We start from the raw sequence: 12,564 nt of genomic DNA on the forward strand, positions 1-12,564 counted from the left end.
GCTAGCGGTGATTGCCTTGAGGTCAGTGCAGTTCATTGGCCCGACTCATACTTAAAGGGAACCTGTCACCCCCCCCCCCCCAGGCTTTTGAAACTAAAAGAGCCACCTCGTGCAGCAGTAATGCTGCATTCTGACAAGGTGGCTCTTTTAGTTCTGGTTGCTGTAACTGCCGAAATAATCCATTTTGTAATTTGTCCTAAATACCTTTCTTCAGTCCTGGAGGCAGGTCTTTCCCCCCTGCTGCAGACGCCACACAGCCGTCACTCAAATCTTCTTGGCACTGGGCGCCGCCTCCTCACCGCTGTTTTGAAATGAGCCGGCGCCTGCGCTCTTTTTTTCCTCTGTCTTCATATGCAGTCTAGCTGACTGCGCGTGTGCGGCCGCCCTGCCTGTGAATCCCAGCCCCGCAGTGTCTTCTGATTTATTCACAGGCAGGGCATCTGCACTGGGCCAGTCAGCTAGACTGCATATGAGGACAGACGGGCAGCGCTCACTGCGCCTGCCCAAGGCTGGAGAAGAGCCGGCGCCTGCGCTCTTATTTCAAAACAGCGCTGAGAAGGCGGCGTCCGGCGCCAAGAAGACTTGAGTGACGGCTGTGTGGCGTCTGCAGCAGGGGGGAAAAGGCCGGCCTCCAGGACTGAAGACCAGGTATTTAGGACAAATTATAAAACTGATTATTTTTGCAGTTACAGCACCAATAACTAAAAGAGCCACCTTGTCAGAATGCAGCATTACTGCTGCACAAGGTGGCTCTTTTAGTTTCAAACGCCTGGGGGGGGCTGACAGGTTCCCTTTAAGTGAACTGGGAACGCAGGCTCGGTGACCTGCGGTAACCTCGATGACATCACCGGTAATTACTGACTCTGCGCTCGCAGCAGCTCATTCTTCCGTGGTTTTCAGCCTGGATGGTGCCATCAGCTGACGCTTGCTCATGCTGTTATTAGTGACAGCAGGCGTAGGCTGATGTGAGTAGTACTCTCTCATCAGCCGACGTCTCTGTGACTGGAGGTAAACTTTTTACTGGTTGGTTTGCCCATCACTAGTAAAGAGGTTACATACATGAGCATTAGCAGCATTATGGGGTACAACTGAGGACATTACATACATGAGCATTAGCAGCGTTATGGGGTACAACTGAGGACATTACATACATGAGCATTAGCATCGTTATGGGGTACGGCTGAGGCAGTTGCATACATGAACATTAGCAGCGTTCTGAGGTACGAGTAATGAAGTTGCATACATGACCATTAGCAGAATTATGGGGTATGACTGAGGAAGTTACATATATGAGTATTAGCATTGTTGTGGGCTACGATTAATGCAGTTGCATACATGAGCATTAGCATCGTTATGGGGTACGACTGAGGCAGTTGCATACATGAACATTAGCAGCGTTCTGAGGTACGAGTAATGAAGTTGCATACATGACCATTAGCAGAATTATGGGGTATGACTGAGGAAGTTACATATATGAGTATTAGCATTGTTGTGGGCTACGATTAATGCAGTTGCATACATGAGCATTAGCAGTGTTATGGTTACAAGTAAAGAAATTACATAAATGATCAGGGTTTGTTATAGTTTGTTGATGCTTTTAAAGAAACCTCATCCGACAGATTAATTCCTATTGCCATGAAAAATTTTATGTTTGTATTGTTAAAGAGGACCTGACAAACCATTAACGAGAACCTGACAAAACACTTGATATTTTATATTTTAGTAAAATTTGTATTGCCCAAAAAAGTGACAGCAGTAAGTCATCTATGTTTACCCTTTCCTCTATGATTCTTCCTGCAAATGTAGGAATACACTCATAGCGATCATTCCCTTTGCCAAAGAAGACGTGACCCTACATACTGTATCCTTGGCCAATCATTGCCAGCAGTGTCTATTGACAAGGGGAACAGTAATAACACATGGACGCTTTTCCAGGAGGAATAATAGAGGAAAGGAAAAAAGATGCTTCAGAAATGTTATATCATTGGGAATTCAAGTATTTACTAAAACGGACATATCTGGAGAGCTGAAAGGTCCTCCATAAAGTCTAGGTCAAGTGAATGGGGCAGAAATAGTTTACCAAGCACAACCCATGGATAAGAGTGGCGCTGTTTCTGGAAAAAATGAAGATTTCCCCCCCTCCCCTCCACCTTTTTTTTTTTTTTTTTTAAATTGGACAGCCTAAGTTATGACATGGAAATGTCTATGTATAATTATTACATATAACCTTTATACTTTCCAAGTCATTGTAGTAGAGGTTTGGGTTGAATTAAAGTCAGTATATGACAGTCGTATGAAGAGTGATGGTTCCCATCTTTGTGAGCACGCCAGTCCTTGCATCATCACAATGGCTTTGATGTTGATGAAGAGTTAGATTCCCCGAAGTAAGTGTCATGGGGTCACATCAGATGCAGATGGTCTGAGAACTCGCGTCTACTCACGGAGTGTAGAACGTACAATGGCCGTGATTTACTGACGCAGTTTTCATTACTTTTACTCACAATTGATGGATTCAATCGGAATTTTATTTTCTCATTTTAGACATTGTCGCTTTTGGACCGTTTTAAATCAAAACTGTCACAGGCGATAACTGACGCCCCAGAAGAGGAGCCAGTGTCCGAGACGGAAGAAGACGATGATAAAGGATGGTAAGGGACCAGGATGGTAATGTAACTGCGCTGAGGTGAACCTATGGTATATATTTCTGCTTCTCTTATGTTTTCATAGCCTATACTCCTAGCCGGGGCCTCTAACACACGCAGGCTTAAAGAGTAACTAAACTTCCTGTTCATCTAAGTTATCCTCTACACCAGGGATGGGGAACCTCAGGCCCGAGGTCCATTTACGGCCCACGGTGACCTTTTTTCCGGCCCCCAGGCAGATTCCTGGGACCACAGTGATTGGGCCAGCAACTGTGTTTTGACGGTCACCAACCTTTTATTTTTTTCTTGCTCTGTGAGCACGGGCGCCCTGCATACACTACTGAACGCCGCGGCGCGTGCAATGAAAGGTTACGTCAGAATGTACTTTGTGGGCGGAGTTAGCGCCCAGTTTGTACGGCCCCCGAGGGGTGATGCAAATACAATATTTGGATATGATGCTTGGTTTGCACTCGGCCAATGCGAGTCAATGAGTCCATGGAAGCTGGAGAAATTTTTTTTTTCCATCTTCTCCTCACCCAAGAAAATTGGATCACACTGTAAGACCGATCAGCGTGTGATCATAATCGCCTTGATTCTTTCAGATGAGATATGATGGCCTGACCCTAGCCTTCGAATCAGCACTTGAGTGACCGCTATCTTTCCCGACTTCCCTATAGACATGGACGGTCGGCTCGGTGAGCATTCATGTGTTCTCTATGGGGAGAGCAGAGTGGACTATACTGTACTCATCTGATAGCGTAGAAAAGGATCGGACGATTATATTTCTGCATTGGATTATTGGGGATCGGATGACTGCAGTTAGACGAGTTTGGAGGCGATTAGGGTTTCCCCTTTGCTAGGGGTGAGTGTTACGTGTTGCCCTCCCGACATATAACCCTTTCATTTATCTCCATATGATGGCACGGTTGGCCTTTTAGGTGCATTAGCATTTTTCTCTTTGCCCCATTCATCCCTGCGCCTGGGTTCCTCTGTTACCATTCATTTATTTTACCCTGGCACACTTTAGTCCAGCTCCTTCCTCCTTTTCAGTGCCACATTCCTCAAACCCCATCACATCCTCCTGTACTCTTTTTCCTGGCATGTCCTCTCCTTCAGCCGGTGTCAGTCAAGTGCGCGCAGACCGAGTGCAGGAGGAAGCGCACCGAGACACACAGAATAAACATTTCCTATTAATATATTATAAAAGCGAGCACAGTTAGCGTGCTGTATATATTCTGCTCCACTACCTCTATTGACCTTGGATGTCTGCTCCCGCCAGCAGCCTGATTATTTATTTGGACCCTCCGTGGTTACTTTGCTATGGTACATTGCTGCATATTAGATAGAAAAACATATTATAGGAAGTGTGCCTAGCTGCTGAATATTTATTTTCCCTGGTGTCATGAAGGAATGTGTTATGTTGCACACAGCCTTGAGGGGGAAGAGCGTATTTCAGCACACTTTATGGCGATAATTAAAGGTAAAGTTAATTGATTAAGCATGCCGTAACCAGAGCCACTTGGGATGCTGACCTTTGCATGGACCTTGCTGCGGCACGTTCTTGTTGTCCTGAATGCCGTCGGGCCATTTGTGAGCCGTATATTCTTTATTTCAATAGAATTTCCTCCGATTGTCGCTTCACAATTAGCATTATAACGTTGCCAAACACAAGGGTCCGAAATGACCTTTTCGCTATTGGCAGCAAATGCTTGAAATGTCACAAAGTGTTTCAGGAGCCAGACAAAAAGCAAAGTAAGACGGAGAGGTGGTTTTGTGATGCCTAGCGATACTGCAGAGGTACATTATGTTCTCCAAGAAGAATGGCCAGCTTGCTATGCCGACCATAGTAGCTGTATTCGGCAGAGCGACTTCACTTGTGCGAAGCTCTTAGACCATGAAGCCCTTTTGTACAATTATACCACAGTTCCAAGAACTTGGAGCGGCCATACTGGAGGCATCTAAAATGATTGTAAACTTCAATACTCCTTTTAAAGTGGACATGTCTGCTCTTCTGACATGTATGGTTTAGGCAATACTTGTAATTTCCCTCCTTTGTTTCTCCTGGAAAAGTGTGAATGAATTGAGCACTAAGCGGTCTAATACTGTCAGCATTGGGCGGTCAGTGTCTGAGTCTCTAAGGTCACATCCTTTTGACAAGATGAATAATACACTTTGAGGAAGGGTAGTGGAGGAGCTGTTCTGAAAAACCTCCTCCAGCATTGTTTTTGGAGAATGTAAATATTTACTGTAAAGGTACCGTTACACTAAACGACTTACCAACGATCACGACCAGCGATACGACCTGGCCGTGATCGTTGGTAAGTCGTTGTGTGGTCGCTGGGGAGCTGTCACACAGACAGCTCTCTCCAGCGACCAACGATCAGAGGAACGACTTCGGCATCGTTGAAACTGTCTTCAACGATGCCGAAGTCCCCCTGCAGCACCCGGGTAACCAGGGTAAACATCGGGTTACTAAGTGCAGGGCCGCGCTTAGTAACCCGATATTTACCCTGGTTACCATTGTAAAAGTTAAAAAAAACAAAAAACAGTACATACTCACATTCTGATGTCTGTCACGTCCCCCGGCGTCCACAGGGTTAAAACTGCTTTCGGCAGGAGCGCTGCTTATGCACGCGCTGCTGCCGAGAGCTTCCCTGCACTGAATGTGTCAGTGCCGGCCGTAAAGCAGAGCACAGCGGTGACGTCACTGCTGTGCTCTGCTTTACGGCCGGCGCTGACAGTCAACCCTGTGGACGCCGGGGGACGTGACAGACATCAGAATGTGAGTATGTAGTGTTTTTTTTTTAACTTTTACAATGGTAACCAGGGTAAATATCTGGTTACTAAGCGCGGCCCTGCACTTAGTAACCCGATATTTACCCTGGTTACAAGTGAACACATCGCTGGATCGGCATCACACACGCTGATCCAGCGATGACAGCGGGTGATCAGCGACCAAAAAAAGGTCCTGATCATTCCATACGACCAAAGATCTCCCAGCAGGGGCCTGATCGTTGGTCGCTGTCACACATAACGAGATCGTTAGCGGGATCGTTGCTTACGTCACCAAAAGCGTGACGTTGCAACGATATCGTTAACGATATCGTTATGTGTGACTCAGCCTTAAGTTAGACACTTTCTTAAAGGTGTTGTCTCCTCTTTCTCCATTGGAGCGTTTAGATATATTTGATGGTAACCAAAGCTAGACACCTAATTCATTATGAATTCTTTGTAGATATGGACATCTACAGAAAGCCACAAGAATGTCTGTTAGATTCCTTTAATTGGAAAATTTGGAGATAATAAAAGGAATGGACAAAAGATGAGGGTGAAAAATAGCGGCACTCACCACTGGTTTGACAGCATCGTTATTAGGGTATCATGTGCAAGACGTAGACCTGGAGGAACAGAGACGAGCATAACCGTTTCGCGTGAAAACAGCCTTCTTCCGGCTCATCAATGATGATGATGAGCCAGAAGAATTGTGTTTATTGCGAAACAGCTGTCACTCATCTCTGTTCCTTCACGTCTACGTCTTGCACATGCTACCCCAATAAAGATCCTGTCTTAAAGTAACCAGTGGTGAATTCTGCTATCTTTCAACCTTATCTCTTGTCCATACATGCAATTCCATTGTGTAGCTGAGCACCACCTTAGGCCCCCTTCACGCGTGACTGCCCAATATAATGGTATAAGTTGCATGGTACTGGTCAGATATGGCCTGGGTCAGATGTGCCATCATTTGAAGTGACATCTTTAAAGTGGCATCAGAAATATTGCAGAAATAGTCCAGAAATCGGCCAGACGGTAAGACCAATCACTATCTTCTAAATTTACTTGCCTTGCTTTTCCTCCCCTGCTCTTTAACCATGCTCACATTATCCCCACCGTTTTTGCTCCACTAATCCTCATTTTCCTTCACCCACCTGTTTCCCTTTTCTCCGCTTATTCTCACTGCTGGTGACACATCCCCCAATCCTGCCCCCGACTCATACATTACTACCCCTTACCCTATCCTTCTCACACTATGAGAAACCACCGCAACCCCTCACACTTAAAACCTGTGCAACTGACCCCCACCACACTGCTTCCCCTCTCTGGGGCACTTTGGAATGCCCGCTCTGTCTGCAACAAGCTCCACATGGTCCATGATCTCTTCACTTCTCGCAGCCTTTTCTTCCTGGCCCTCACTGAGACCTGGCTGACGCCCCCTGACACGGCCTCGCCTGCAGCACTGAGTTACGGTGGCCTCCAATTTACCCACTCTCCTCGCTCCGGCAACAGACATGGTGGAGGAGTGGGTATCCTTCTTTCTAAAAACTGCTCCTTCAACCCTATCCAACCCCCACCTTCCCTTGTCCTCCCTTCTTTCGAGGTTCACTCTGTCTGTATTTACGCTCCCACCAATCTCCAGATGGCTGTCATATACCGACCACCGGGCTCAGCCACTGCCTTCATCGACCAATTTTCCACCTGGCTCCTTCACTTTCTCTCTGCTGACATCCCCACCATCATCATGGGTGACTTTAATATCCCTACTGACACCCACCAGCCAGCAGCCTCCAAACTACTGGCCCTTACTTCATCCTTTGGACTCACCCATTGGTCCACCACAGCCACCCACACAGACGGACATACACTAGACCTCATCTTCACCCGCCTTTGTTCCTTATCTAATCTCACAAACTCTCCCTTCCCCCTATCTGACCACCATCTACTCACCTTCTCATCCTTGTCCTCCTCACCTGCCCCCCATGTCCAGCCATTACCACATCCTCGCAGAAACCTCGCACATCTAGACACTCACAGACTCTCAGACTCTCTCCTACCCCTGTCCTCCATATCTTCACTGCACGACACAGACAGCGCCACCGCTTTCTATAACTCGACCCTCACATCAGCCATAGACTCAGTCGCCCCTCTCACGCATGGCACAGTGCGACAAACCAATAGGCAACCTTGGCATAACAATGTCACAAAAAAACTTCGACAAGCATCCAGGGTCGCAGAGCGGCGTTGGAAGAAAACACGCCTGCCAGACGACTTCACTGCCTTCAAACAAGCTACATTTGACTTCAAATCAGCCCTCACCTCTGCTAAACAGACCTATTTCACTAACCTTGTATCTTCCCTATCCTACAACCCAAAAAAACTGTTCAGCACATTTAACTCTCTCCTCCGCCCACCACTGCCACTTCCAACTCCCTTCATCTCTTCCGAGGACTTTGCCACCTACTTCAAAAACAAGATCGACCAAACAAGGCAAACCTTTACTTGTCCACCACCCCAACCACTCCATATACCAGACCTCTGCCCTTCCCTAATAACCTCCCTCTCCAACATCACTGAAGGAGAGCTTACTCGCCTCTTTTCCAAATCACACCTCACCACCTGTGCACTTGACCCCATGGCTTCCCACCTGCTCCCCAACCTCACTAACACGCTTATTCCTGCCCTAACCCATCTCTTCAACCTATCTCTCTCTTCTGGTACCTTCCCATCTGCCTTCAAACATGCCACCATCACACCCATCCTCAAAAAAACTAACCTTGACCCAACTGCTATGCCCAGCTATCGCCCCATATCACTGCTCCCGTTTGCTTCAAAACTCCTTGAGCAGCATGTCCATGGTCAACTTTCCTCCCACCTCTCATCTAACTCTCTCCTTGACAACCTCCAATCTGGCTTCCGCCCCCACCACTCCACCGAAACTGCCCTGACAAAAATTACTAATGACCTAGTCACAGCCAAAGCTAACAGACAGTTCTCCATCCTCCTCCTTCTTGACCTGTCCTCTGCTTTCGACACAGTCGATCACTGCCTACTGCTACAGATTCTTTCTTCCCTTGGCATCAAAGACCTCGCCCTGTCCTGGATTGCCTCATACCTATCCAACCGCACATTTAGCATTTCCCACTCCCACACTACCTCCTCATCCCGCCCTCTCTCTGTTGGGAGTCCCTCAAGGCTCTGTCCTAGGACCCCTACTTTTTTCCATCTATACCTTTGGCCTAGGACAACTCATAAAGTCCCATGGCTTCCAGTACCACCTGTATGCAGACGACACTCAGATCTACCTCTCTGGCCCAGATGTCACTACCCTGCTGTCCAGAATCCCGAAGTGTCTGTCAGCCATATCCTCCTTCTTCACCTCTCGCTTCCTAAAACTCAACGTAGACAAAACCGAATTCATCATCTTTCCCCCACCTCACGTATCCCCCTACCCAATCTATCTATTATGGTGAACGGTATCACGGTCTCTCCCGCTCCTGAAATCCGCTGCCTCGGAGTAACTCTTGACTCTGCCCTGTCCTTCAAACCTCACGTCCAAGCTCTTGCCACCTCCTGTCGCCTCCAACTCAAAAATATTGCCAGAATCCGTTCCTTCCTCAGTCCACAATCTACCAAAACTCTTGTGCATGCTCTCATCATCTCCCGCCTCGATTACTGCAACACCCTCCTCTGTGGCCTCCCCGCTAACTCTCTTGCACCACTCCAGTCTGTCCTCAGCTCTGCTGCCCGCCTAATCCTCCTCGCTACTCCCCTGCTTCTCCCCTCTGCAAATCCCTCCACTGGCTCCCAATCCCCCAACGAATCCAGTTCAAACTACTAACACTGATCTACAAAGCCATCCACAACCTGTCCCCTCCCTATATCTCTGAACTAATCTCCCACTATCTTCCCTCACGTAATCTTCGTTCATCCCAAGACCTCCTACTCTCCTCCACACTTATTCGTTCCTCACACAATCGCCTCCAAGATTTCTCCCAAATATCCCCCATCCTCTGGAATTCCATGCCTCAACACGTCCGATTATCCACCACCCTCGGATCCTTCAGACGGAACCTGAAAACCCATCTCTTCAGGAAAGCCTACAGCCTACAATAACCGAGCCGCCGCCTCACCACCGCCAGAGCCGCCGCCGCCTCACCCCTACCTTCTGTCTCTTCCCCACTATCCCATAGAATGTAAGTCCGCAAGGACAGGGTCCTCTCCCCTCTGTACCAGTGTGTCACTGAAAACCTGTTTACTGTAAATGATATCTATAACTCTGTATGTAACCCCTTTCTCATGTGCAGCACCTGGAATTAATGGTGCTATATAAATAAATAATAATAATAATAATAATAATAATATGTGTGGTGACAGTACACACGCACACCCATTGTACATTCTGAGGCTGCGCACATGTTCGTGTGTTCACACGGAACATATGTCCATGTGACCCACACCTCGACATGTCCATTTTTTTTCCAGCAGCACAGATGTCAATACGTCCTGCATATGTGAACACAGATGACGTAAGGTGTGACATCCATGTGCCCCATCTGCGTGAGACATACCGGAATTCAATGTAGAATAGAAATGACAGATGTTTTAGGTTAAACATGCGCATAGATCTAGATATATAGATATGGTGTAAACAGAAGATAGATATGGGGTAAGTAGATATCCATGAGATATATAATTAGTGCTTTGTGTGTGTTCAACAATTTATTTTAAAAAATGTTCTAACGCAGCTCTGACGTAGTCCAACATTTCCTAAATCCAGCCCCGGTGATTGTGAATAGCAGTAAAGTTACTGCTATTCACAGTCGCCGGATTCTGACAACAACACTCATCAGTGTCACTGATTCAGCGAGACCCGGCTACTCTGATGAGCGTTGACATCACTAACAGGCAATTACGCGAAACATGCGTCGGGGCAGCGTTATGGGCACATCTATTCTCCCTTACCAGGGGTAGCAGTATATCTTACATTAAACAGCATATACCGTTTCCGGTGTTATTCTAGGTTATGGGCACTATGATGCACAGGGATTTTACCAAAACTGTAACTCGTAGCCCAATAAGTGACACATTTCTGGATTCAAGGTTTCTGCCCCTACATTATACTGCTCTTTGATGTGGTAATAATAATTTTATTTTATATAGCGCCAACATATTCCACAGCACTTTACAATTAATCGGGGACATATACAGACAATAAATTCAATGAAAGGTAGGACAGTTTAAACAGTTACATGAGGAGTGGCGGTCCTGCTCCAAAGCTTACAATCTACCAGGAAATAAGGGGGACACTTTAGGTGAAAAGTGCTTGTAATTTCAGATCCAGCAATTGTACTAAATATGGATTTTCATGTAAAGCTGCATGATCCGGTCATCAGCCAGTGTGCTGAAGTGTAATTATCAGGTGCAGTTATGTGCATGGAGGTTGTGGAGACAGATTAATAGGAAGGAGCATTTTCTGAACAATGTTTTGAAAGAGGGAACAGGGAAGGGTTAAGTTACTGAGTTGAGGTGATAGGCTTGTTTAAAGAAATGTGTTTTTAAAGCACACTTAAAAACGTGGGGGCTAGGTAACAGTCGGATCGTCTGGGCTGGTGCACTCCAGAGAACTGGCACAGCACGGGAGAAGTCTTGGAGATGGAGGTGCAGGTTCGGAGGATATTAGTCTTAGGTCAGTTTCAGAACGGAGGGAAGGTGTAAGTTGATAGACAGATGAGGAAGGATATATAGAGTGATGCAGAACTGTGGAGGGCTTTGTGGGTGAGAGATATGACTTTATATTGTATTCTGTAGTGAATGGGCAACCAGTGTAATGACTGGCACAAGGTGGAAGCTTCGGTGAATCGGCTGGACAGAAATACGACCCTGTCTTTTCAGGACTGATTGGAGAGGAGAGAGTTTAGTAAGAGGGAGATCGATCAGAAGAGAGTTGTAATAGTCCAGACAAGAATGAATAAGAGCGACTGTAAGAGTTTTAGCAGTTTCAAAGTTGAGAAAACGTCGGATTATTGAGATGTTTTAAGATGCAGGTGACAAGAGCGAGTGAGTGATCGAATATAAGGAATAAAGGAAAGTTGTGTGCCAAATATAACCCCAAGGCAGCGAGCATGCTGCTTTGGTGTTATGGGTGAACCCTCCAAGTTAATTTCAATGTCCAGTAGATTTAGGTTAGTAGAGGGAGGAAACACAAGAAGTTTGGTTTTGGAGAGAGATTGTCACTATCCATTTTTTGGATTTGTGGCAGCTCTGGTTCCACTCAGTTTAAAACTTTTTTCCTTTTGGACCATTGAGGGTTAATGTCAGTTTTTTCCCCCGCTGGCAATCTGGTGTTACTGCAGTGCTGCTGGGTCAGCTGATGCAGGTGGTGACCACTCCCACCATCCTTTAAAGGGAACCTGTCACCACGTTTTTGGAAGATGGGATAAAAATAGCGTTAAATAGGGGCAGAGGTGGGCGTTACATTAGTGTGTTTGTTATGCGTTTATTACCCACCTAAGTTGCCGAAATACCTTTGCAAAGTCTCCGTTTTCGCCTGTCAATCAGGCTGGTCTGGTCAAAAGGGCGTGTTGTCTTCCCCCAGATTTTGCGTAGTTTTCCGTTGGTGGCGTAGTGGTGTGCGCATGCCCAAGGTCCCGAATCCTCTGCCAGGGGATTTAAAAGAGCGCGCTGTTCGTTATTTCATTGGTGATCGGTGGGCGCGGCCATCTTCCTTTGGCCGCGCGTGCGCAGAAGCGGCGCTCTGCTGGCCGCGGCTTCAGGAAAATGGCCGCGATATCCATCTGCGCACGCGCGGCATCCCGCGTCCATTTTCCTGAAGCCGCGGCCAGCAGAGCGCCGCTTCTGCGCACGCGCGGCCAAAGGAAGATGGCCGCGCCCACCGATCACCAATGAAATAACGAACAGCGCGCTCTTTTAAATCCCCTGGCAGAGGATTCGGGACCTTGGGCATGCGCACACCACTACGCCACCAACGGAAAACTACGCAAAATCTGGGGGAAGACAACACGCCCTTTTGACCAGACCAGCCTGATTGACAGGCGAAAACGGAGACTTTGCAAAGGTATTTCGGCAACTTAGGTGGGTAATAAACGCATAACAAACACACTAATGTAACGCCCACCTCTGCCCCTAT

The 12,564-nt window shown here is 47.1% G+C and overlaps 1 protein-coding gene across 1 annotated transcript in view; it reads left to right on the top strand.

Annotated features, from left to right (window-relative positions):
* CWC27 (CWC27 spliceosome associated cyclophilin) overlaps positions 1-12,564 on the top strand; it is a 270,523-nt gene that overhangs the window by 181,482 nt on the left and 76,477 nt on the right. Inside the window, exon 13 of the mRNA XM_077286145.1 lies at positions 2,542-2,648. Within this exon, the coding sequence (XP_077142260.1) occupies positions 2,542-2,648 (107 nt within the window). The remainder of the gene's footprint in view (positions 1-2,541; positions 2,649-12,564) is intronic.

Source organism: Ranitomeya variabilis, chromosome 1 (genome assembly GCF_051348905.1).
Source record: "Ranitomeya variabilis isolate aRanVar5 chromosome 1, aRanVar5.hap1, whole genome shotgun sequence".
Lineage (NCBI taxonomy): Eukaryota > Metazoa > Chordata > Amphibia > Anura > Dendrobatidae > Ranitomeya > Ranitomeya variabilis.